This window comes from Embiotoca jacksoni, unplaced genomic scaffold (assembly GCF_022577435.1).
Source record: "Embiotoca jacksoni isolate LCO1_2020_lvr unplaced genomic scaffold, fEmbJac1.0.p SCAF_13, whole genome shotgun sequence".
NCBI lineage: Eukaryota > Metazoa > Chordata > Actinopteri > Embiotocidae > Embiotoca > Embiotoca jacksoni.
In genome coordinates this window covers 5,070,970-5,097,253 of record NW_027185263.1, presented here as the reverse complement: position 1 = coordinate 5,097,253, position 26,284 = coordinate 5,070,970, and the positions used below count along the sequence as shown (strand labels likewise).

At 39.5% G+C, this 26,284-nt stretch overlaps 2 protein-coding genes across 5 annotated transcripts in view; one reads left to right on the top strand and one right to left on the bottom strand.

The window, feature by feature from the left end:
- Positions 1-45: 45 nt before the first annotated feature.
- Positions 46-4,709, bottom strand: LOC138195905 (cytokine-like protein 1). Of its 3 annotated transcripts, XM_069145550.1 has the most exons (6): positions 4,626-4,709; positions 2,635-2,732; positions 2,086-2,148; positions 1,674-1,718; positions 1,247-1,393; positions 46-468 (listed from the first exon to the last, which is right to left on the bottom strand). In XM_069145550.1, the coding sequence occupies exons 3-6, from the start codon at positions 2,137-2,139 to the stop codon at positions 424-426; spliced, it is 291 nt and encodes a 96-aa protein (XP_069001651.1). In that variant the 5' UTR covers positions 2,140-2,148; positions 2,635-2,732; positions 4,626-4,709; the 3' UTR covers positions 46-423. The 3 variants fall into 3 exon arrangements, with proteins under 3 accessions (XP_069001651.1, XP_069001652.1, XP_069001650.1); XM_069145551.1 differs by lacking the exon at positions 2,635-2,732 and having other exon boundaries at positions 4,626-4,696; XM_069145549.1 differs by lacking the exons at positions 2,635-2,732; positions 4,626-4,709 and having other exon boundaries at positions 2,086-2,297.
- Positions 4,710-5,144: 435 nt separating this feature from the next.
- stk32a (serine/threonine kinase 32A) overlaps positions 5,145-26,284 on the top strand; it is a 59,404-nt gene continuing 38,264 nt past the window's right edge. For both annotated transcript variants that reach the window (XM_069145991.1, XM_069145992.1), the window contains exons 1-4: positions 5,145-5,493; positions 6,604-7,095; positions 12,463-12,518; positions 14,256-14,407. In XM_069145991.1, the coding sequence (XP_069002092.1) occupies positions 7,044-7,095; positions 12,463-12,518; positions 14,256-14,407 (260 nt within the window). In that variant the 5' untranslated portion in view covers positions 5,145-5,493; positions 6,604-7,043. The remainder of the gene's footprint in view (positions 5,494-6,603; positions 7,096-12,462; positions 12,519-14,255; positions 14,408-26,284) is intronic.

The window sequence follows — 26,284 nt, the reverse complement described above, 5'->3', positions numbered from 1 at the left end:
GACATGTGCACTTATTTGTTGCAATCAATATTGTTTAATGCTATTTGTAACTTATTTTTTTCTATAAATTATTCATCTGATATTTGTAAATAAACTAATAAACCAATATAACTCTCTCTACGACGATTGTGTACTTCTAGTTTTTGCCACCTCACTGTTGGAAATGAGATGAACAAAAGAGGTTTTAATGGTGTTTGTTACATTACATGGTAATTAACCCCATTAGAGACAGACAAGATGATTTTTGATATTAATGCAAAACAACCACACAGTTTAATCAGCTTAACTCACTTAAGTCTTGTGTCTTCCAATTTACCACAGTCCTGTCATTACGGAGGCTTGAAGAAATGTTTACTCAGACTGTCTCTCTCTCTCCACTCTCCTTGAGCTGGCAGAAATACTGTCTTTTCAGCATCCCATATGTTAGCGCTCCAGTGCAGCACAGTTATAGATTGTGAACACCAAGTCCTATAAAAAGGAAAAGATACCAACAGACATTTGTGAGTGTTGTGTGAACTCTCTGCATCTCTGCAGCAGCAACCTGTTTTTACATTAAACACATTTTCCTGTGATAAATATACACACTGTATGTAAGCCACGACAGAAGGTTACCCATATGACACATGTACACTCACATTATATTTACTACAGTATATTTACAGTCTATAATTGAGCATAAATACTCTAAATCACACCCTTCTCTGCGCACTGAAACGACCGTCATGAAAGTGAATTAACTGTGACGTTCTGTCGAGACTTTCCGGCCTGGTCTGCACAGACAGGTCATGGCAGTCTGTGAGAGTAAACCCATCGCAGACCCAGATGTGTCCAGAGCACGGAATGTTTTTTTTCATAATCTGCATGATAAACCCTGCTTAATCCTGTGAAATCACACACTGAGTGACCCAGTCAGTTTGAATGCATTTCATCAGTGTGTTTTTCCCTTTTTTTTGTTTTTTCAGGCTGCTGTGACTCACAGTTATGCTCAACGGATTCAGATACGTGCTAAATGAAAAGGTTATTTTCAAAGTAAATACTGATTAACTTATCATTTGATGAATAGCTCTTTAGTTAGATGAGCTATAGGACTGACTTTTTAAATTGTAATTTATCTAAAGACACTGGTATACTTTCCCATGCACAAATGCACTGCACTTGACTGTAAGTCCCACCAGATTTGATGGCATTAACTAACATACACTTGTGGTACGATTTACACTTATTTCCAGAGTCTGTCTTGTCTTACCCCGTGACATTTCTCTGACATGATGATGAAGAGCTGTCTCAGCGTGACGCCCACCTTCCTCACGTCTCTGGTGTACGCACAGCGTCGCTCTCGCAGGCCTTCCACCAAGGAGATGTAGGTCCTCATTTTGTACATCACACAAGCATTCTGTCATGAGTAACAATTAGTGTCCCTGTGCATGATTTACTGCAACTAAGGTTTGCACTCAAAACACCACAGAAGTTAGTGTCACGGCCAAATTACTCAAAACATCAACTAAAAGCTAAAAAAAAAAAAATTTTCTTTTGTAATGCCTCTTAAAACTTACAGGTTTAAGTTCAGTATGAACAATGTCTTAGATTTTAACTTTTGTTACCTTTCATATGTGTAAAGTTGATTCACAATAAACAGGTTTTTACAATCACAAATAATTTGAAGTCATACTTACATGGACATCGATGTAGAGATCTGGCATGTGTGCCATGCAGTGACTCTGGATGAAAAGAATAATATGAACAGTTAAATTTAAAAAATGTCAGATTGATTTAATGTACTTTTTTTTTTTTTTTATAACAATCCCTGCCCTGCAAAATCACAGGTGTCCCAGCTGAAATATGTTCAGATGCAGCCTGCTGTGATTTGATCTCATAGGATTAAACTAAATTAACAATACATATTTATTTCTAGCTAATAAGAGACTTAGACAGTGACTATGTCACGTATATCTACCATGAGATGTGTATAAAGAGAGCAGACAACAAGAAAAGTTAAAAGGACAACTTAAGTGTAAAGTGACTGTAAAATAAACTTTACGTGCAGCAAAAATCTACAATAGTAAAACAACACAGCAGCTGACTTACAGTTTCGGGGTCCCTCTTCAAGTCTGCTGCCCACTGGGTGATCTCTCGGGCCATTTTCAGTACCTTAGTGTAGCATGTTGGTGGGTAGAAGGGGTAGCTCAGTACCAGTGGCACCAAAGAGAAAACAAGCAACAAGTGGCTAAAGAGCACCATGACCCACTGACACCTTCTGCCCGAGCAGAGCCTTCGTTTGTTTGTTAGCAAATGTGGCCACGTATGCATGTGGACAGATTTTAACACACCCTTTGTTTACTCCAAAACAATTATGGAACAGTGGGAGGATGGCGGGAAGATCCTTTGTGTAAGATAAGGCAGCACTTATTTTGCCTCATAGGGCAGCTCAGCAGGACAGATATAGACTCAGCATCTCTGAAATCAGATTTGCAGAAGAAGTGCTCAGGTCTTGAACTTAGGCTAAATATAGTGATATCACAGTGAAGACAGATACATGAACCTCAGTTATTGTAGAAAAATTACGAGACAAAGCAAGAACTAATATAACGTATAAAATCCTGAAATGAACACAGAGAACATTTGTTTGTGATTGACCTTGAGTTCGGAGTCGGAGGTTTTGAAATAACGTCATGTGTCGTATGGAGGGTCATCTGTCACATTCATATTACAGTTACTCTGCTCATTCAAAAGACCTAATTTCAAAATAAAAGAAAGCAAGTTAGGAGACAGTACCAAAATACTTAAAGCCCCAAAAGGAAAACTTCTTCAATGCACAATTGACCACTTTAGAATAATGTATATAATAACATATACATATGAGTTCAATTTTGCAGCTAGAGGATTTTATTCACTGCTGGGTAATTTGTACATTTCCCCATGGGATCAATGGTCTTATCTTATTTGGTCTCATTTTAACTTATATTCATACATCACAATGTATTTGTTTATTATGTTTTGTATTATTATATACGAGTCTTCAACGTAGTGACTAAATATAAATGGAGTAAAAAGTAAAAACGATTGTCTCTAAAATGTTGGAGAGCAGAAAATGGAAAGTCTCAAGTGAATCACAAAACCTTTTTTTAAAAAAAAATTATAATTAGGCATGTTGTACCCTGATATATGTTTGCCATAATTAAGGTGTTTACAAGGCGATACTTAGACTGGAATACTGATCATTGAAGTGAGATATTCTGTAAATTCTCATCCCATAAGAGCCCTATAAAGTCTGGCTGCTGCCATACAGTCATCTCTTTTTCATCCACTAGATGGCGCTAGATTAACAGACTTCTGGCCTCTACACTCTCCTCAGTCTCACCCTACTCAAGCATTATGTTGAACTTCTGCTCCAAGTCATCACATCTTAATTCACACTCGTGTCTAATAAACAGATCTAAACTATGACAGATTCTCCTCACTGACAAAAAACTAGGACAACACTGAGACATGCTGTGGCCTCCATTATGTTAAGTGGCTGTACTTCATCTCTGTCCAGGTGTGATATGACACCCTCATTATTCATGGCATCTCAAAGACAAGCACACTTTGTGATGCTACCAAATGCCCAATGTGGGACTGGCCTGGTTTTGAGTGATGCTTGTCACCTTTCACAGCCTACTGAGATCTTCTCTGTATGAAGATGGATGACCCAGACTGAGTGTGACTTGGCATGACCGGGAGGCATGAGGAGGAGGAAAATGTGCAGTCTGCACTGCAAGCATATCTTTCATCCCACAGTCCCACCACCACTCAGTCATTCTCTGCCTGACCTTGGCCCGCTCAATTAGCAGGGGATGCAGGTGACTGTGCAGTCCCTATAATAGATGGATGTGTTTTACAGTTAGTACTTAATGACTACAGAATATAATATATGATGAGAGATTGGACTAAAAATGATGGCCAAAAGGCAGCAAATTCTAATGAAGCAAGTACATATTCTGGGTTGAAAGCCTCGCATATGAAACATACTGTAGAGGTGACACACATAAGGTGATGGCACTTCTTTTGACTTTACATGAGGGTTGTCCAGGGAACAACTAAATCCTGCTCTCCTTCATCTCTATCGTGCTTCACATTTAAGTAGTTTGCCAGAAAAACCATGATTCACTATTTCAAGCTAAATGAGGATTAAGTGGTTCCTTCGAAAAGACACAAACAGTGACAGTGATTGTTGAGGTATGGGAGGAAAGTGTGAGTCATTGTTTTTTTCTCCTTTTTTTGTCTGGTTTTCTTTTTGTTGCAGAAAGTTAAACCAAATTATGGATAAACGTTCATCAGGGTATGTGGGTAATCATACATTTCAGATTGACTGCAGTATTTAATTTAATATGAAGTAGAAAATATCTATGTCTATCATCACAGGCTGCTCTAATGAAAAAAAGTGACAATTTAAGAATAGGAACATTGATACTTAGGGAGAAGAAATACTATAAAACCCAATAAGGTCTGCATAGACTCACAATTGAGCTCTGGAGAGACATTAATGTCTATTGTTCTCTCTATATAATTACTATTTCCATATAATTTTAAACAACTTTAAAATGAGCCAGCAAGCTCGGCTGGTGTGTAAAGCGACTGTCTTTCACCTGGGACGCTGAGGTTGAAACAGCTTGCAATCAAAGTGCCCAGGTGGTAACCCAAAAGCAGCTGCAGGGGGCGCTGTTCCAAAGAGCACCATGACCTCTGACTCCGTGGTGACAACTGAAAAAAAAGGAGACATTAATAAAGTAGAGTAATGTGAGGCAGGGCGAATTTTAAAGCTATAATCTTCATGAAAAAAATCAGCATGAGGTAAATTTTAATGCTTCAGTGAGATATGGCAATTATTTCATAAAGTACACGATAACCAGACAGTAAAACTCTACAGGGGTAATAGTCAATCTGCTGTGACTTGGCAGTGTACTTCTGATTTGGAAATTCTCAATCATCTGTTACATTTCTGAAAATATAATCTTTCAGGAAAGCGTTTAGAGTGAAATCTATTTGGCGTTTATGTAGAAATGCATTAGTGAACTTGTATTTTTTTTTTAAGACGCGTGAAAGCCATCAGCAGCAGCAGCAGGGAGACTTCAGTCCCACAGCTCCAGCGGATGAGCCGGGCAGCATGTGAAACGTGCCTCTCCAGACGCACGGCGGTGGCCAGCCCCATTACACAGGCGCCGATGTGGAGGTCAGTCGCTCATCAGTGCAACGTGCCGAGCAGCCTTTGTCCTCTTGTCCTCCACAAAACACTGGATTTCGCATTGCACTCCGTCGGCGCAACCCCCCCCAAGTCACGTCTCGCTGTGTGGTTCCATTTTTGTTTTCGGGTGCCAGGTGTCCCGGTGCGTCGTCGTCCGAACACCGGATAAAGTGATGCTTTGAGCTGCACTGTTGCTCCGCTGTCGCTTCACGTCTCTGCAGCAAACCGGGATAGAAATGGTCCCGTGCACAAGTCACCGGCAGCGTTCAGAGGTAGGTGCCCACAGCTGCCCTGCATGGATGCAGGGGGTACTTTCTATTCAGTGCATGTTCTCCCATTTGATCAGATAAGGGCTCCCAGCAATGCCCTCTGCGGAGTACTCAGCACTGCGGCTTCCCGCACTAGTTTTTGAATATTTCATTTAACCTACGAGGCATATTCGGATGCCGTGGTGACCTTATCATGCAGTCTGGGAATGACATTCATTAACGGGTTTCCCCCAACGGATTCAATGTTGTCAGTTTACCTGTTTCACCAAAAATGCATCTCAAAACTCAGTTCGGTCAGTCTCCTTTAAGATAGAGCAGCTGTCATTCAATTTAAAGAGACACCTTAGAAAAATACAGATTTTATAGGATATTTTTATGCTATTAAATAACTTAAAGTTACTTTTGTGACACCTTGTCCTAATGTGAATATCATGCTGCTATGTGTAACAACATAAATTGTTATAACATGCCTCCACTAAAATAAAAATCCAAATGTTTGCCAATAATCAGGCTTACTGAGTTTCTTTTTTTTTTTTTTTTTTTTTTTTTTTTTTGTCTGGCAGTGGAACAAAATGTAGTAACTCATGAAATCTGGCTTCCTGAAGAGGGCAGCCTGAGGGACTTCCATTTACAGTACATAACACCATCAAACTATAAATCAAAAGCCTCCAATTTTGTGCTCTTAATAAGAAAACGGCTGAGACCATTCATCACGCATGCACTGTAGACAGTGCTCTTGTGGGATGTGCCTTTGATTAAAATATAAAAATTAAATTATTGATAAATGTCAGACGAAGGGAAGAAGAAAGGACTGGAGGAAAGGAGGAGAGACCTGCTTATGTACAAAGTAGTAATGCGAGCGATTTCTGTCTCTGTTCACTAATCAAGCTTCTAATTAAGCCCTTGGCATTAATGATACTGCTGTTCTGCTGCTATCTTAGTTTATTTAGTAGTGTTAATATCTAAACAAATTGTGTTGACTGTACCTGTCTCTGAAGCTCTCTCTACTTTTTCTCCCCTCCTCCCTCCCTCCTTTCCTCCCACCCTCCCTCTCTCTCTCCCTCCTTCCTTCTTTCTGCTGGTGGTGTCATGTTTTCTTGCCTCCCCTCACAGGTTAGACTCTCAGTCAACAGAGGGTCACAAAACATCACCCACCCTCCTCCTGGCTGCCAAGAGTCGTCCGTCTCTCTGCATTCACCTAAACAGCAGTGAAGACAGATAGGAAACTGTAGTGGTCCTGCCCGAGTGTGTGTGTATGTGTGTGTGGGTGTGTGTGTGTGTGTGTGTGTGCGTGTGTGTCAGCGCTTCAATGTCTTCAGTGTTTCTTCCGAGCCCATTACTCTGAGTGTGTGGTAGTGTCAAGGTGGAGAGTTAAAGACGGAACCTGTTCATGTCAGCAAAACGGACTCCAGCACGTGAGACTGTGTGTGTGTGTGTGTGTGTGTCTCTTTGAGGGTAATTGTTGACTAGGCTATGAATGCATCGCAGAAGGAAATCCGTTGGATGCTGAGTTGAGTTGGGCAGAACAGGAAAACCCCGTAAGAGGCGCAGCCATGGGGCTCGGACAGTCAAGCAAGGCTCCGGTCACGGATGACACCGACGATGGTAAGTTTCAAAACATCCAAAATTCTTATTTGACTTTTCTTTTCCTCGTTTTTCTACTTTTGTGGGTCAAGTCAAACTAAGATGGGCAGGAAAGGGGAAGGAAAATCGGAGCTAACACTGGGCTGTGAGCGTAATTCTCCACTAGTGATTATCTTATCCTGTCTTCTCTGTAACTTTACTAAGATATTCCTATTACCTGACAAGATTTAGAGCTCTTACAGTGAATGGTTAGACTGATATAATGCTGATCAGGTTTACCACCAGTCTTCCCCAGCAACTGAAAAGAAGAATACCCCTTGCTGCACAATTTAACCCTGCCTTTGAAATGCGTTGTATATTTGAACAAACTTACTGTATAAATTTATTTATTTAAATAAAATGTATAATAATTTAAGCGTATTGAGGAGGAAAGTTGTTTTCTAAACCTCAAAGATATTCCTTCAATCTCATCGCTAAACTTTTCTTTTAATTTTGGTTTTGAATTCTTCACACTTATAATTATTGATTGCCTGGTTCTTGCCATGCTATTATATATATTTTTTTAAATTCAGATTGATGACAATCAAGGTCAGCATCACAAGGAGACATTACTTTGATTGGCAGAGCTCTTGGTTTGCATTCATTTTACTTATCTTTTGTGTCCTGAGTAGATAATACATTGTGAATTTATTGATCTGAGTCAGTCTCTGAAATGAATTCTGCCCTGGCTGCACCCCAAGGACTTCAAATAAGTCAGTGTTACATGAGTCAGTGATTTAGTCAGAAATGAAGTGGCTTCCCCAGGTTTTTGTTCTCACCTGAGAGGTTTTTCTGTGTCTGGTATCACAGATGATCTCATGTTTCTTTCTAAAAAGATGATAATGTAACTATTTGACAGGTTAAAACGGAACAATTAGCATTATAAATGTATTTGTTTGTCTGCTGTGGTATACATTTCCCTACAGTGTCACAAACCAACATTATTTAATTCACTGTGACTGTCAAATTACTACATCACTCTCTTTAATGAAATCCATATCTGTAGTTTTCTCCTTTTTTTTTTTGGACTGGAGGCAACCTCTATCAAAGATGAAGTCATTATTCATGGTTAACCTTGCTGCTTAGTCATCTGGTGTGCCGTTCTGGAAATGTCACTCATAACAGAGCTTCTCTGAACACCCAGTTAATACAATAGTGCACCTTCTATGACTTCTCACTCACAAAACAGCGTGGGTGATTTCATTGAGGGTAGGGGAATAATAAACACAAAGATGCGTTGTTTTGTATTAGGAGAAAAAAAAAGAAGCCACGCTCACTGGGAACAAAGTAATCCCCTCTCTGATGAAGCTCACATCAGAGACAGAATGGGTTCTCCTCTTGAGATCGGAAGAACTAGATGGGTGTTCCTCGACTTTGTTGTTATTGCTTGACATTGCAGCTGGGCTATTATATCCCCCCACTGCTCTATATACAGTATATTCCCCAGATACCTGGGAAAAACAATGTATGGACGGGGACAAAAGGAGCATAAGAGAAAGGGAGAGAGGATGAGGAGAGATAATTAGAGAGACAAAAAAAAAAGGGAAAATTCAAAGAGTGAAGCGGGGACAAAGACACAAGACAAGACATAAAGGAAAAATGGGGGGGGGGGGGACAGATAGTGATTACAACTGTCTTTAAAATATATCTGAGAGCTTGCAAAGAAAAAAAAAAAAAAGTCTGAGATGAAACCAAAAATAGGAATCCATAGTTGTTATTGTGTCATTTTTAACATGGATTGTTGACACGGCAACGGTTACCTCCAACGTCACTGCATCCCCTGACTCGCTGAGAACCTCCAGTTCCAGTCTTTTGACAGTAGTCTGCACGTTGTCTATGCATCATGAACTCACTCCTTTGAGTAGCAATAAAGATGCAAATTGAGTTTTCACTTTACACTTCAGGAGCGCCAAAGGGCACTTCAAGGTGATATTGGCCGCAGGGATTAAATTCGTGTTTGTTAATTATATAGTGAACATTTATAAATGATGACATTTTGCTTGTTTAGAAAGATGGTTGTCCTTGAGCCATTTCACTCTTATTTTTTTGTTTAGATTAAAGTTGTAGCACAGCATCACCATATTGCCACCTTTGCAATATTTATTTAAAATGCCTGTGCAGCTATACATAACTAATTTACTAAAACACAAATGAATGTGGGATTGTGATGTACCTAATCATTGCCACTGGCAAAAACTTCTAAAATTGAGTTTGTCATTTTTATATAAATAATTGTTTATTTTTGTAAAGTCTATAGTAAAGCAAATTAACCTATCTTGAAGATGCAAAACAACCACACATATTTTACCGTTAAATATTTTACATCAAAAGCAGCAACAAAAAAGACAAAAATATAATAATAATTTTACAATTAAATTTCAAATGTATCTTCTGCCGAGTGGTAAATCAGTATCAGGGATTAAAATTTATGAGTAGAGGACATTTACAGACTGTTCTCTTTGTTGGTTCCAGCTGCAGAGACAAATGCATATTTTATGGTTTATACTCAACCCACATTAGTTGATTTACGCAGAGTTGTGTGCATGAAGGTGAACTCTGTCAAGACATGTTTATCTCCTCAGAGAGTGAGGTGCGTACTTCATGCGTCCCTCATGTGCCACATACGTTTACCACTTAGTACAACCAGGAGACTCTGGCTAATGGAAAGATGCTGTTTACTGCTCAGCGTACTTCATTCACATTGCAGCGGCACATGGACCCGTGGGTTCTGTTGCAGTTGTCAGAGCAACAGCGTGATTGCTGGTGTTCCCACACTGCTGTGTCCGTACATGATACCTGTATGGCTTTTTGTGTCAGAGGAATGACATCATGGCAACAATGAGCTGGCTAATTAAAAAAAAACAAATGGCATTTACATATTCTGAAGGACAAAACTGTGCATTTTAACTAACAACCCATAAGCGGTGAAACAGACTCATCCTGTTTAGCTATGGTTATCTTCGCTGTTGGTTTCCTGATGCTTTATGTGATCACCAATTAATTTCAATTTCTGTTGTTACACAGATGAATGAGCATAAATTAGCTATTTGATTGTGGGATAAATTAATTTCTGCATCAAGGTGGAGTGCAACATCAGTCAAATTACTGTCATGATAAAGTTGTATGACCAAATCGACATGTAGATTAATGATAACATCTACGTTGTGTTTTGTTGTCAACAAATTCCACGGAAAGACCAACAACCAACTGAGCCCACCAACAAAGTCATACATATCATATCATAGACCTCTATTGTGGCTCAACAATGTTAAAAAAACACATTAGTGAGCTACATATTTGCAGAAGTGTCATGAAGTGTCATGTTCCCAGATTATGAATATAAAACGCTATTTTGAGTCAACCCCACATGATTCCATCTTGCTGCCATACATTTCCACAAGAGCACTAAGTGTTTGTTAATCCACTGCTGAAAACAGTATCCTTTAAATGCACTATTTAAGTGCATTTAAGTACTGTTTTCTAAGGTCAATAGTAAGGTGCCCAACAATTTTAGGAAACTTGATGGGTCTTTTTCAGGGAATATAACTGATTTATGTCTTTGATGGGATGCAATTTAGGCCTGTGACAAACAAACACTGAAATGGGTGAAAAAAAAAGGTAATTTTTAAGATGTCAAAGACCCCATCTTAAACTCAAATTACAAAGCCTGTCTGATTAGCCGTGTGGGTCTGCAGGGTGTAAATTTTGCCGTCTACTCTTGTCCATGAGGGAGATTCTGGACATCCACACACAGTCCAGCACGTGGCTGCACCAGAAAAAGATGCATTTTCAAATCTAGCCATTTGGCTTTGGACATACTCAGAGTAAGAAAAAGCACAGTACATTGCAGCCATACAGTGAGTGTGTGAGAGGCTGTGTGAAGCTCAAATTGAACAAGTGTGATTATTTCAATCCAAACTGATTAGCATGTGTCAGTCAAATTCAAATTGACGAGCAGATGAGTTCCTCAGCGAGATGATTTTCTCAGCTGGTTTAAGCCACGGACTGTCAATGTGTCAATTCCCCTCGTGCAGACTTCGATCATTACACGCTCTGTTACTCATGTGTCCATCATTTAATACAGCACATTAAACCATTCAAAGTTCTGCTGGTAAAATATGACTTTCCCCCTTGCCCCCTCTCTCTGTTTGACCGTCTCTCATCCTGCGATCACGAAGCTCTCATCTCTCATCCACGACCACAGCTGTCTCTCTGAAAAACCAATCAGGGCTGAATCTTCAAGTAGCTCGGCAGGAAAATGACCGTGTTTGTGTGAAGTGTATTGAGTTTATACACTGGCATCTGTAAATACGTGCATATGTGTGTGCATTATAAAGCAGGCCTCATATGGAACCTATCAGAATAGGTTGTGTAAACACTCCAGCAGAGATAGTGTGAGAGGAGGAAGTGCCAGTGATACGTGACTAACAGAGCATAACATTAACTGTCACATCCAATAGATCTAGTGGCTGCAGGCAGAATGTGTGTGTGAGTGTGAGAGAGTGCACGCTGTGCTGCTGCTGCAAAAAAAAGCAGGTGATCTTTTAAGTCAGTCCAATAAATGTGTGTTTCTTTGTGAGCATCTCTCGTCTGTGTGTCTGTGTGTGTGTGTGTGTGTGTGTGTGTGGTCAGATGTGTGCAAAGAGTGGGCAGCAGCTGTTCCATCCTCGGGGGAAACAGCAGAGAGGGAAAACCTTCTGTCCTGGTTGTCATGACAGCAAGAAACAAACAACCCCATCCGGTTCCAATTGCCGATTAATGTCGCTGATAGATGGAAGAGAGCAAGGTTGGGAGTTAAGCTGTGGTTTAGGTTGTGAGTGTCTGTGTGTGAGTGAGACCCAGAGAGAATGAGAGAACAGTGCAAAAACTGGGAGGATACTAAGCTGTAAAAAAAAGGCCAGCTAAAAGACATGTCTGTTAGGGTGTTTGAAATGGCTGTTTAGGAAAAACAAGTGTTCATGCAAGACGTCTTTGTACTGAAGGTTATTTCAGATCTCTGCCATATAGTGTCAGCGACTTCTGGTTGCCCTGGAGACCCCCATCTGCTTCAGACTGACTGATGTATTGTTCAAAAGAGCTGAGCGCAAACCTCACACTGAAGCTACTCTAACCGGTCAGACACTTAAGAGTCAACTATTTCCATTTATAATGATTCAATGACCTACTTTCATTTTGAATAGTGTGCATGTAAAATTGTACTTTTCATAGGTTGGTATATACCTGTAACACATTGTGATATAATGCATATTTTCTTCTTTGTGAAGCAAGTTCGGTTTATGACGCTGAAAGCTGAAACTTTTCAAATAATGTTGTACTGATTAATTTTTGCCTCTTTCTTTCCCCTCGCAGTTAATTTTGACCATTTCCAGATCTTGAGGGCGATAGGAAAAGGGAGCTTTGGAAAGGTGAGCCTATGTTTGACAGTGTTTTCTTTTCAGACTAGATTGAAGGGAAAAATAAAAGACGTACCCTGATGTTACTCAGAGATTAGTTAACTTAAGAACAACGGCAACATAACCTTTTTGGAGGAGAAACTGGTTTAATTTTCTACGTAAAACAAAAAGAAAATATAGTCAAAAAGGTCAAAGCAAAGGAAATATGAGCAATACACAAAGACATTTCTAGAGGACATTAGTGTTGCTCAGGAACTTGGCAGTCAACTAAGTAAAATAAACCAAATATATTGTACTCTTGCTCAATTAATAAAAGCAATCACAAAAGATGCACCCAAAACAACCTTTTTGACCGATTTTCAAAATAGCCCCCAGTCATTTCCTTGTGGATCGACCACTTGTTCGAGGTTCCTCATGATCCTCTTTGATTGATGATTTCGATGAGTCTTGTTAACATAAGGCACACTATGTTGTTACTAATAATATCAGGTCCTCGCTCGGTTTGTACAATATTATCTCATACAGTCGAGTAAAGCTTTATGGTTTAATTAGCTTGAGAGCAACCAGCAGCAGCACGGAAACAAATCTGAGGTGATAGCAGTCATGTTCCCGCTTGTTGTCAAGCCATGCAGTGCAGAGTAATTTAAATCAGCACTTACAGTAGATGTAAGCACATATAGAGATGCACAGCCACGCTCACATGCACACAACACAGACCCACACGGCATCAACACTCTGTCCAACAACAGATAAGCAGTCTAATCACAGTAGATGGCACGCTCTTCAATGGGAGGAGTGATGCGATCAGGGTTTGGCTGATTAACTGTGCCAGCTGGTCCACAGATCGCTCTCTTAGATAGCAGTAATCACTGGCTTATTGACGTGTGTAGCACAGACAAGCACGTCTACAAATAAATATAAGGGTATTACACCTCTGCATATTGAACATAGGTCTGTGTCTGTTCTCAGACACACGGTCAAAGGATAATAATCATACATATATCAGTTTGATATATACACACAATAACAACTACCCAGATTGCATCAGGTGTTATTTTATATTTGTGCCCTTCGCTGCTTCACGTCAGACGTGCTATCTATTTTAAAAGAACTGACTGCTTGACTTTTGCTGACATGCACCAGGAATTCTAATGATTGCTAACAAGATCTTCCCCATCTCTTTAAATGCAAAATATACTGGTGTGAAAAGTTAAACATCTTAAGAGAGGATTACATTTGTGATCAGAAAGATTAAAGAGAGATCTTTTCCTTCCGAAGTTTCCTTCCAGCCTTGTTAGATGGACAACATTTCTGGTTATTGCAGGGATGTTACGATTGCTCCATGTGTTGTTGTGTCATGTGCAATGAAGCTTTAGATAATCGTGGTTGAGTGATGGAAAACACATGACTATGTTGCAACATTTTGGAGAAAAAAAAACGTTTTTTTTTCTTTCTTCTATTTTATGATTCAGTAAAGTAATTCATCTCATCAATATGTTGAGACATTAGTAAACAAATTATTAACAGATAACTCGTATTTATCATTTACATTTTTAAAACTATAGAATTCTGCACGAGGGTTGAAGTTTCACATTTTATTTTGTTGTTTATCATATTGACAGTAAAGATTATATTATCATTTTGTATGCAAGCTGTTTAGAGTGTCAAAAGCAATTTGTAAATCATTTTTTCAAGCTTCAAGTACTGAAGCATCGAATGGCGATAACGAATGTAGTCTGATCTCCTCAGGTCTGCATTGTGCAGAAAAAAGACACCAAGAAGATGTACGCCATGAAGTACATGAACAAGCTGAAATGTGTGGAACGGAACGAAGTGAGGAATGTCCTGAAAGAGCTGCAGATCATGCAGAACCTTGAACATCCTTTCCTGGTCAACTTCTGGTAAGCCACCACGCTTTAGTGAGGATTTCAAAGTGTCTGTTGTGCATCAGTTTTCTGTGAATGAGCAAATAACACCGGGTCATTTCTCACAGAGAGTTCACGCACTGCACTGACTTGTGCTACATTCTGAATTCAAACTCACAATGCCTTAAATTTAGCACCGAATGACCTTGACAGAAAATACGCTTTAATTCATTAAATATGTAACAAAAGGCTACTGTGAAAATCGTAAGCTCACTATGAATGCTTTTTACTCCACAAAGGCTTGTGTTCCACACTCTTTATCATCAGCCATAATATAGATTTTGTAGTGCACTTTGTGACACCAGTTTATTTGTTATGGTGATAGCATCTTGTCCATAAAATCTGACTGCACAGTCACAAAGAAAGAGCATCTTCAATTAAAAAAAAAAAGCTTTTCAGCAGTCTAGTTCTCAGTCCGTACACCCAGAAAGGTGTTGACTACTGAAGAACACTCGCAAGCCTCCACCCACGTCACCCTTTGAAGTTGCTAAAAGGAAAATGTAGTTTTCTCACTGATCCAAGCTCAACTTTTACAGGCACGACTCTCCTCTGTTCGCAGCTTCCCGTTTGCCTCACCGCATTTGGAGTTGAGGAAATTTTGACCTCAACGCCACACAAGCTCATTCAAACTGCGAGTGCTAATCTAAGATGACTCATCAGGTCCTTTTAAGCAATTCATTCATCATAATTTGAAAGCCAGTGTTTACTGAGCACCAGGAATCGTACTTTTGAGATGTCTGATAAGTATGGCTTGTTAAGTTTCCGTCTGAAAGCCATCATTAATTCTTGATAAGCACTCCCACTCTGCAATGTTTAAGAGGAAGCCACCCTGGTTCTCTGTCGAGCAGAGAAGCAGAGACGAGGGGATGTCTGTCCATAGATGAAGAAAAACAGCCGGAGTCCAGTTATTTAAACATGAAAGCACATTTAGTCAGTTAATTATAAAAACAATCATTATTATTGTTATTATAGATCCTTTTGATTTACACAGATTCCGTGGCTACTGTTTGGTTAGCCTTCTCCCTACAAAAAACAGCAAAAATCTGAACAATTAGATGAGATCATTTGACTTATACTCTACATGTTTTTATTTTTTTTCCTGGCAACATTTGGCCATTGAATCACTTTTCTATCCTCTCTTCTTCTGCTACTCGTTACTATAATGTCAATTTATCTTTTTGAAAGCTACTTTGGCAGAATCAATAGTCATCGTTTTAATTGCTAATGCAAAGTAAACAAAGCAAAGTCCTCCCTTGGTGGACATGACTGAGAAGAGACTGACGAGGATAGAAGGATAGAAAAGGACAGCAAGGCACAGGGAAAGGGAGACTAGCCACAAAACAGAGTGGAGGTAGAGAAGGACAGAGGGGGGAGGAGGGAAATTGAGAGAAGTGCAGTGTACAGACTCATCAGACAAACAATGCCAGTGCTTGCTTTCTTGCTTGATTGCATGCTGTGTTGGACAAAAAAAAAAGGTTGGAAGTTAATGCTGTTGGCAGCGTTAAACCCCCCCATGGGTGGGGGTGATTTCCTCCAGAGATGTGCTTGGGTCAGCGCTGTGCCCACTCACCCACTCTCTTTCCATCTCTGTGTTGCTGTCTCTCTCACTGTGTTGAGTTGGCATAAGTTATGATTGTCCTGAGGTAAGCGCTCAAGGTCAGAGGCAGGGAGTGATTACCTGCAAGCATATGAACTGCACTGAGCCAGTGACATGCAGAAAACTATCCCCCGGCCTGTCCTCTCTTTCTCCTTCTCCTCTGCCCTCTTTTCATTCACCAAGTCTCACTCATCTGCTCTCACCTTCCTTTTTGTTTTGCCTCCTCTTCCTCCTCTCCTATTTCCCTCCTTCACCACCTGCTTCACTTCCCCTTTTCTCTCCTCTTGCTGTCACTGCACTTGCTAGTGGGCATAATCTCACAAGTCTGTGTGCAGCCAAACAACAATTCACTCGGAGGGCAGCAGCAAAAGAAAATAGAAGCCTTTTCACGCCAAAACGAGCTATTTTCCATTCAAACGAAGCATGAAGTGTATTAGAGAATTAGAGAATACACTGATATGGTATTGAAGAATCTTAACCTTTGGTATGAGCCGTTTATTGATGTGCCAGCACCAGTAGAGCAGTCCGTTGGGCCTGCAAGTCCCACTGTGTAAGGGGACTCCTTACTGGCACTGCACTGCTTTGACGCAAAGGCCAGGGAAACACTCACACAGTATAGAGACAGACTCTGAGAAAAAGAGATGCATAAGATTTAGCTTTTAGTCTTGCTGCCTCTTTAAGTATGGATTTTGCAGTTGATTTGTTGGTTGATGATGGAACGTCACAAAGGAGTCACTTCTTAAAACTACTTGTTTTCTCTTTGGTGTGATGGAAGTGTTGAGCACAGGTATTACGGTTTCTTTGAGCCACACTCGTTCAGCTTTAAGCACAATAAAAGTCACATTTCCCCACACTGTAAAAATGTCATCCGTTAAGTTGTTGACCTTTTTTGCTTTGTAGAGGATCTCTGAATTTATCTATTAAGGTGCTGTTGATAATAAGCCGAACAGCCAAACAATGCTGTGCTTCTAGGGAGTGAATGCTCAAAATATTAAATTAAAAAAAAATAAAAAAAATCCTTTTTTTAATTGGATAGAATCAAGAAAATTACATAAGCGTATACATCTGTATGTTTTCCAAACAGCTTGAGCACTTAGTTATAATGTTCACCATTAAAAGCCCACCTACTTTCAACAAAGAATATAGGGCACTTAATTTCATGTCATCTCCCGTGTCTAAACTCTGGGACAAATACTGCGATGATGTAACAAGCTATTTAAAAAAAAAAAATGTCAAAGAAAAAGAAGAAGTACATTAACAAAAGTCTGAAACATTTTGCGATAAAAGCTTCACTCGCTTCAGGAAGTTTCCTCCTTTGCTCCGTCCTTACATAATCTTAGCAATGCATTATCTTTCTATGCAGCGCAAGACATTCATGTTTACTTTTGTGCTTAGAAAACCAAACAGTTATGCCATCATGTCACACAAATGCAACGCTTTTCTCATAAGACCGAGAACTGTCCTTCCACCAATCCTGATATAAAAGGTCTAGTAAAGAGACATGCTACATTGTGCAAACACTACAGTGTGCTTTGCCATAGGCTACGTTTTGAATGAATAGAGTAAGCTGAAAAAAAGCTTCATTCAAGACTCCAATATCACAAGTACTGTAAGCAATAGTAATGTCTGCTGCGAAAGTACAAACAGTACCCTTCCGTATCTGCAAAATGTGCACATCACATCGTCATTTTACTTTTAATACTGCAGCCATTGTTGAAAGCTCAAAAGCAGTGTGACAGCATGTCAAGTATTTGGACTGGTGTCAAGATGACCTGGTGAAATGGAGAATCATAGTATCCTGGGTGGCAAAAATAAGAAAATAGCATAATGAAGTAGTGGCTTGCCAAATCTTACTTTCATGGAAATACAAAATAAGAGGGGAGACTTGCGGAATTAAAAGCAAAAGATAGTTGATGGAAGTAATGATCAGTTGCTAAATTTTGAAACGAATACTTAGATATCGCTTTACTTGTTAACTTTAAGTGAGTTTAAGTGTAATTGTTTTACATTAATTTCTGGAGGTGTGACTCTTCACTGCCCTCATGACGCGATTTGATTGCAAAATGCATCTCAGTGCCGTTTAGAGGGGGAAAGTGTAACGCAGGTTACTTTCTGTGGCTTTACAGATGTGCCATAAACACCTCCTATGCAGACTCTCGGTAGATGCTAGCTAGCGAGCTGCAAACAGGAAGCCTCTAGTCCTCAAGTAGTTACTGTACAGCACGCAACTCGGAAAGCCAAAAATGTGTTAGTTAGAAAACATTGAAATAAAACGCTCTAATATATGATTTACTTAACCAAGTGATTGTATCTCCCCGGGTGAATCTTGATCGAGCTGGGGAGGTGGCCAAAGTAGAGCCTATGTATAGGAAATGCTGGGCTATAATTGCAATAATAAGTGCAATAATGTTCAGTCTCTGCACCGATGTGGAATCTTCCACGTCTGCTTTGCAATCCATCAGAGTTGAGAAATTTCCACACCTCTTTGAATTGTCCCATGTGCTTTTTTTTTTGTAAGGGATGTGTGAATGTATTTTTTGCATGACAGTGCATTAATGTGTGTGTGCTCAGGGAGCATTAGACACAGACTGATGGGAGCTGTCAGTCAAAGTGAGGTGTTGGGGGGTGGGGCTGTTGGCATCGATCCAACATGTCACAGCCAGAGCACTTAGCTGGCTGTGTCCATTTCAGCAAGATGCTGTGGTCAGATGGTGTGTGTGTGTGTGTGTGTGTGTGTGTGTGTGTGTGTGTGTATAAGGTAAGTATCTATGTGTAATTACTATTAACTGCAATACTTTGTGCTGAACATCAAAGTCTTGATTAGGCATTTTATTACTGACACTCACTGATGTGTTTTTTATGCTGTGGCCATTCAATAGATAAATGTTAATTAACGAAAATCCCTCAACAGTGTAGAGGTTTAATACATGTATTAGTAGTAGTGCAATGAGTACAAGTTGTGTTTTCAGAGAGGGGATATTTTGATTATATATAACTTAACACAAACATTATATTTTGGCAATATTACTTTTATTTTTTTAAGCATGTGGAAAAAATATATATATATATATATATATATATATATATTTTACTAGTTATTGAAGTATTAAAACGTGTCAAGCTGGATTTAATATCTATAATCTACTTAAAACAGGAATAAGTTTTGTGTTACACGTCATGACTTTTACATTACTTTTGACAAGAGAAAGAGAGTCCTTTTTTTAAGGACACGTTAGCATTAGCTTGTAAGCCCCAGTGGTTTCTGGAGACTTCCATTACTGAATTGGCCTGCGGGGCCTGTGTCTCTAAAAGCTCCATGCTGGATGCTCTCCCATCAGACTGGCTGCCTGGAGGCCACCAAGAGGTCACATTGAAATGCATGTGTGGCAGAGCAGAGATAGACACAGAAAGATAGACGGGAAGACATGCAGAGGGGAGAGGGGGTCTGGGGGGGGGGGGGGGGGGGGTCGGCATCTGTAGGACAAGAGAGAATGAGGGAAAAGACAAAAAAAAAAAAAAAAAAAAGGAGAAACCAAGCTTGATGCCAGGAAGGGCAATGAAAAGTCTGCGCCATTTCAACATAATGTACAGGTATTAATCTGCAGCCTGACTGCTGTTCTCTACTCTCTTCCCGAACTGCTCTTCGAGACATCGAGCAATAGCTGTTAATGGGTGATTGAGAGCTTGTCCTTTCTATTCTGTCCTATTTTTGGTCCGTTGCAGCTGCAAAATACTCATGTGTCGGCTGATTTATTTTCCATTTCATACTTGTACATCTGTTCATCTTCATTCTGAATTGTTGTTTATAGTGTCTATTATGCCCCTTTTTCCACTGCCGGTATTAGCTCTCCTCTACTGACTTTTGGCAACAGCTACTTTTCAAAATTTCTTTTTCCACTGTAGACAGTAACCCCTCAATGTTGTTACTATAGCGACACTTGAAACTGCCTTCACATCACCTTAAATGCAACACACACTCGAACGATGGAGGATGTGTGCAAAGGAGGCTGTTCTAGATTCTCCTCATGTGGCTGTTTGTCACAAACAGGACACAAGTTTTGTTTCAGGCAACCGAACAGAGGGCTGTCACGTGACCACAACATGGTATTGCAGGTTGCCATTAATCAAGAAGTCCATTGAATTACAAAAATTGTGGCCACTATAGTAGGTTGGCTAGTTGATGTCCCATGTTGTACACACTATGATACAGTGATTGAGACCATTCTCTCCGAGTTTAGACGTCACAGACTAACTGTAAACTGAAACACGTAGTTATAGCTGTTTACCTGTGATGGCAGGAGGCGACTTCTCTAACAGTTGGAAAAGTTTTTTTTAATGTTTTCTGTTAAATGTTCAATGATGAATGCCAATACACTGCTTCAATATGAAAGAGGCTCTTTTAAATCCCATTAGTCACATTATCATATTAATGTTTAACTTGTGTGACCCAAAGCCTACCTGTGGCAAACGGCTTAATCAGTGCCATCTCTAATTTACTCTGACAGCAGTGGCGGTGGGTCACTCGAGACTTCATTCATATTCAACCACCTTCCAATTACGATGTCGCCGTGGTCGGAGAGCGAGTGAGAGAGACAGGGAGGGGAGAGCGAGAGCAGACTTGTTTTTAGGATAAATGGGGCTTTTATTGTCATTGGAGACCAATTTGCACCTTAAGTAGAGAGCAGATATTGCTGAAATAGCATAAAATGTAGAGCTCAATTAGCACCGGGGCAGTCAGTTCCAGAAGGATGTTGTCGATTAGCAGCTATTGCATTGACAATTATGAATAGCACAGAAAGTACAAAACTATGCACTAACAGACTACACGTGTGTGCATTTTTATTTGTGTAAATGCATATGAGATTGTTCCTATATTTGTGAGTATGTATATAATATTTTGAACTTTTGCTGAAACGTCTAAAACGAAGTTTTAGTGACTGACATCATGTTAGGAGAGGAGACAGTTGGCTCATACAACAGGCTGCTGTGTGTCAGTAAGTATATCTGGATACACATTGTCATACTCAGAGCGTCCTGTATGTGCCTCACTGTGTGTATAACCATGCCAGGCGGTCTTTATGGCGGCTTTGTTACCCGAGCTACCATGTGAGAGATGAGCGGAGAGTCAGTCATTCTTGTTTGCTTGGAGGACAGAACAACTTCCCCCAACAATGACGGCTTAAGCCCTTTCAGTTTTTTACCACCTTGTTTTTTTGATGGAAGGACTAGTGGGACAGAAAACATGGAAACTTCAGCCAAGCATGAGAGTTGGTTTTCTACTCGATTAAACTGGTTTCACAGAGGACTCAAGTGTGATATTGATTTACTTGATGGCCTTGCTGCCCCTCCTCAACAGCAACTCAACCTCCTCGCCAAAGTTCATCCAGTAGTTGCTGAATGTATGTTAAAGTAATAATATGCTGCCCTTTCATATTAGCGTATATTTTGGTATTTTCTGTCCATAAACACTCTACTGAAAGCTGTTACGTTAGCTGTTCTTTTGCTTAGTGACAAGTAGGATTTCCAAATGAGAAAATCCTGGATTGCACATAAAGTGATAAATTAAGTACCAACAGCAGTTTTACTTGGCTGAGAAGCAATTTTTGGTCTGTGCAGCTAAAGACATTTTTTTAATTAATGGTAAAGATTAGTGATGTCCAAAATTTTGTTCTGCGTTACATCAGCCGGTGCCAATCCATTAAAGATCTGCACTGATAGCAATTCTTAGGAGCAGCTCAGGACATCTCTAATAAAGATTACATAATTAAATACTTAATACTGATGAAAAATGTCTTATATTTAACTTTAAAGACTAAGTTAAACATGATAAAGCTGAATCTTGAAGTCCGGAAAAAGTCTTCACAACAAGCAAAGAAACTGTCTAATTGTATACATTATATACGATTGGAATTAAATAAATAAACCGCTGTTTTCCTGCAAGAAGCCACTGTTTCTCCGCCAAGAAAAAGAGCAATTAATGACCAGTTTGAGCTTCCTAAATGCTTGTGACAGCAGCCTCTTGGATCCCGTACCACCTTAACTAACTCTGCTGGGTTAGAGGTATTTACTCTCTATATGTGTGTGTGAGAGAGACACTGAGATAGACTGAAGGAGAAAGAAACAGGCCAGAAATGAGAGAAAGAGAGACAATGAGAAAAAAAAGGACAGTTAATCAAGAGATTAATAGACACAGTAAAACGGAGCGCATCCAGGAAACACAAACTGCAGTCTGACTCGCACAAAGGCTTGTTTTTATTGTCCTGGTTTACAGTTTTCTGGTTTAGTTTTCAGCTATCTTTGGTTGTCACATTTATCAATATTTTACACGTTCAGATTTCTTTTTTTTAATTTTCTTTTTTTATAAAGAACGCACCTTTATTGCATTTTTGGTCTCGTACTATTGCTCTTAATGCATGTCTTGACCCTATTCTGATAACATTTTCTCTAATGGTCATGTAGCGCAAGCATTTCACTGTCAAAGTTTAAATTAAAATTTCAAAATAATAACATCTCCCTGTTTGAAATTTCTAAATTTGTGGTTGAATTTGTCCTTTAAATACCCTCACAAAACCATAGCAAAAGCCCTGTGGGTAATTGGTCGTTCTTTGACCATCCATGAACACTGTGTCGGCCCCAATAACTACAAATCCTGTATCAAAGTGAAGCATTGCTTTGATACTTCAGAGAATCTGATGTTAAGATGATACCAGTTTGATGTGGGCTTTTTCATTCTATGCCAGACTCAAGTGACATATCATTTTCCAACTCTCTCTTTCTCTCATCTTTATGCACACTCACACACTGAACCACTCTGTCACATCACTTAATATCTGTTTATATCTAATGGAAGCAGCTGGAACTCTTTTTTTCTGTTTAAAATCTGTGAACACTCCCCTTGCAGGTATCCTCTTCAGAATATGTCATTTTTAAATAATTTGGTCTCATTAGCTATGAGGCTCTGGCTGTCATTTTTGTAACAAAAAACAAAAAAAAACAAAAAAATTACAGAATTAATAAGAGGGCTCTGTGCACTATAACTACAAAAACACATGCAAATAGACAAAACACAAGAACATTAAGAAAACATCACCAATCTGACAAGACAGGCACAGCATTTAGAAAAAAAAAAAAACACTGCATATCCCAAAAACACAAACGAATACAGAAACGAGCTGCAAACATGAGAAACACTGAAAAAAACCTTCCAACCAATACGATCAAGGTTGTTTGTTCGTACCCTCAAACACGACCCACAGGGGTGTTTCCTAAATTAGCGCCCCTGGTTAGGTTTAGGCACAATATGTTTGTGGTCAAGGCAACAATAAACACCTTTAAAAAAAAAAAAAAAAGACAAGTTGACGCATACATAGGTCCCCTGCACCCCACCCAGTTAATTGAACAATTAACCCAACCTGCCTCCTCCAGAAAACTCTTTATAGACATCATCTGAACTGTGTCAATTCTCCGGGACACCATATTTGCAACTGAGTCCATTGGCGTTGTTTTCCTCAGGGGTCGCTGTACTGAGCAATAAACGTCTATCTCTAACCATTATCCCAAATTTGGATGAATCCTTTCCTTAAACGGAGTCTTCACACTGTAATTAAAGAATTTGCTTTACTTTTTGTCTCCAGAAGGAAGTTAAGTCTCCCTAATGGGAGTTCGTAAACAATTTTATGCATCCACAATGTGAGTAATACAAGTACAAGTGTACACACACACACACACACACACACACACACACACACACACACACACACACACAGGCACATTAACTTTGCCAAAAACTTTGGTGAACCCTATCATCTGCAGGCGTGGTTAGGTACGTGCTGCTTGTCTGAGTGATTGATAGCACTGCATCTGGTCCCATCCATTCACATGCGCTGTATTACACACTTAAAGGGGGCTGGCCTCGCCTCATTTATTTTCCGCTTAAAACTGATATTCGTAGAGAACTGCTTGTTCATGTGCGGTGTGAGTGACTGTGCATCCATGTGCTTAGGATAGAGTGACTCATATGAATTAAAGATGTTCAGTTTAGATTTTAAATAACATAATATTTAATGATGCATGTGAGTTTGATCTGAAACAAACAAGCTGAGAAGGAAGACATTACTGCATGTATGTTTGTGACTTGGGCAGCTCACAGATAGTCTTTCCACACTCTTGCCATTGGCAATCTTGGTGGTCTCAGCATTATCTGAGCCTTAGCAGACAGTATGGAGTCAGTTCAATCAATCCCAATCCATCCAGTGTAGAAAAGCACCACCTCCAGTTTATTGGTGGAGGGCCCAGAGGAAGGGAGTCTACCACCGTGGCAAAATACTACCCTTGGTCACTGAGCATTGAGTCCGAGCCAAGATGAAAAAAATTCTCTAGTCAACACTAAAAACTGTGAGAAGTGTTCATGGAAATTACAGCCTGTTTATTTCAGATTAGGAACATATTGGTGGAAATGCATGGACAGGAAATAAGAATTTAAATGGTCACAATTGCATATGACATGATCTACAAATGGAAAATAGGATTTGCAATATGTGTTAAATTGTGATGTGTGAATTTCAAAATTAGTTATACATGTGCTTACTCAAGTTGCTTCATACTTGTGTGTGTATTGGAACCCACTCATTTGTGAGGACACAAAATTATGTTGTCAACATTTGTTTTCATTTGTAGATCATGTAATACACGTGTGGCCAATTTGAGCCCAATTTCTCTCCCCAGATCTGAAGGGTGGCAATATAGTTTTCAAATTTTATGCAAGATATGAACTTGCAGATGTAGGACATTGTGTTGCAGACTGTGCGCAGAGCAACCCTTTAGGCGAGCGAGGAAATGTAAGCTGCTGCAATGTTGTTTAAATATTATTTTTGCATAAATTAGTTTGTTGTGGGAGAGAAACTAATTAGCGCATCGTTTAAAGGGAGGAGAAAAAAAAAGTGCGGCCCCGGTGGGAAGCTCAGCATGTAAAATCAATGACAGTTTTTCAAATGGCTGCGCAGTGGGCTGCGTGCTGATACAGGCTTGCTGTTTATGCCAGTGCGTAATTGATGGATGAAAAGATTGACGACCACGAGTTGCATTCCCACCCAGAACACCTCCCACACACTAATAGAGAACTGAGGCATCCACAGGCAAATATTACAGACAGTGTGCAGGAGAAATACAAAAAAAATACAAAAAAATAAAACAGAGCACAGAAAAGACTAAGTAAATGAAGATGTCCTCCGATTCAGAGAAAATTATGTCTTGCATTACTTTGATGCTTTGCTTGTTGGAGATGACTAAGGGGACAGTTTAATTTCTCCAGCCAATTTCTTATCATATTTAATGAATCAAAAGTAAACCATTTGAAAATATACCTACGAGTCAATGGAAAACCTGCTCACGCTGAAAAAAGATAGGAACAGGGCGAGGAGTCGTCTCACCAGACAATGTTGCTAATTAGATGCAGAGTTCTGCTCAGTAGTCGACCTCTAATTAAAGATTTTCATACCACCGATGTTGATGGGATCTAGAACGCACCAAAGCTTGACAACACAGTTCACATCACTTCATGTTAAAAAAAAAAAAAAACGACAGGATAATCTGTTTGTTGATCACTAATGTAATCACAACAGAGATTATGTTTTCTTTGTTGACTGTCCTCAAAGCAACAAAAATAATAGGAAGTGCATTGGAGAATGATTGGGCCCAAAATGCATTTTTAAATATGCAGATGATGTTGTGACTTATTTTACGACATGGAATGTGTTGGTGCTAAATTAACGAGTTTAATTAGTATATTACTGGTAATAAATGTTGACATACTTGGCAGTAACTTATTAAGGAATTTGCAGATATGCTAGCCTTAAAATTTAAAATTGAAGTAGTTAGAGTAAGGATTAAAAAAAAAAAGAGAAAGGGAGAAAGAAGAAGGTGGAAAAAAAAGTCAGGAAAGAAAGAATAAAAACGTTTTTACAAAAGTTCACAAAGTCTACATTCTGTCAAATGTCATTTCAACTTATCAGCAATGTGTCTAACCATCAAAGCCGCTTCTGTACAAGATTAAAAAAAAAAAGAAGAACCATCTTAGTTTGTTAGCCTTGAAAACACGATAACAAGCACTGCCTCGGGCATGACTCAGCCAGTATATACAATAGGTGCTCCCTGTGCAACGTGAAAGAGTGATGAGTGTTTTTCGTCTGCTCGGTGTTGAATCATAAAAAGCAGTATTTTTCCTCAGAGACTCTGGGAGTTTTTCTGACGTTGTGTTT

Coding starts and splice junctions, on each gene's coding strand:
- LOC138195905 (XM_069145549.1), bottom strand. CDS start 2,238: ATGGTGCTCTTTAGCCACTTGTTGCTTGTTTTCTCTTTGGTGCCACTG. Junction 1,719..2,085: donor TGAAGAGGGACCCCGAAACT/GTAAGTCAGCTG, acceptor CTTTTCATCCAG/AGTCACTGCATGGCACACAT. Junction 469..1,246: donor TGTCAGAGAAATGTCACGGG/GTAAGACAAGAC, acceptor TCCTTTTTATAG/GACTTGGTGTTCACAATCTA.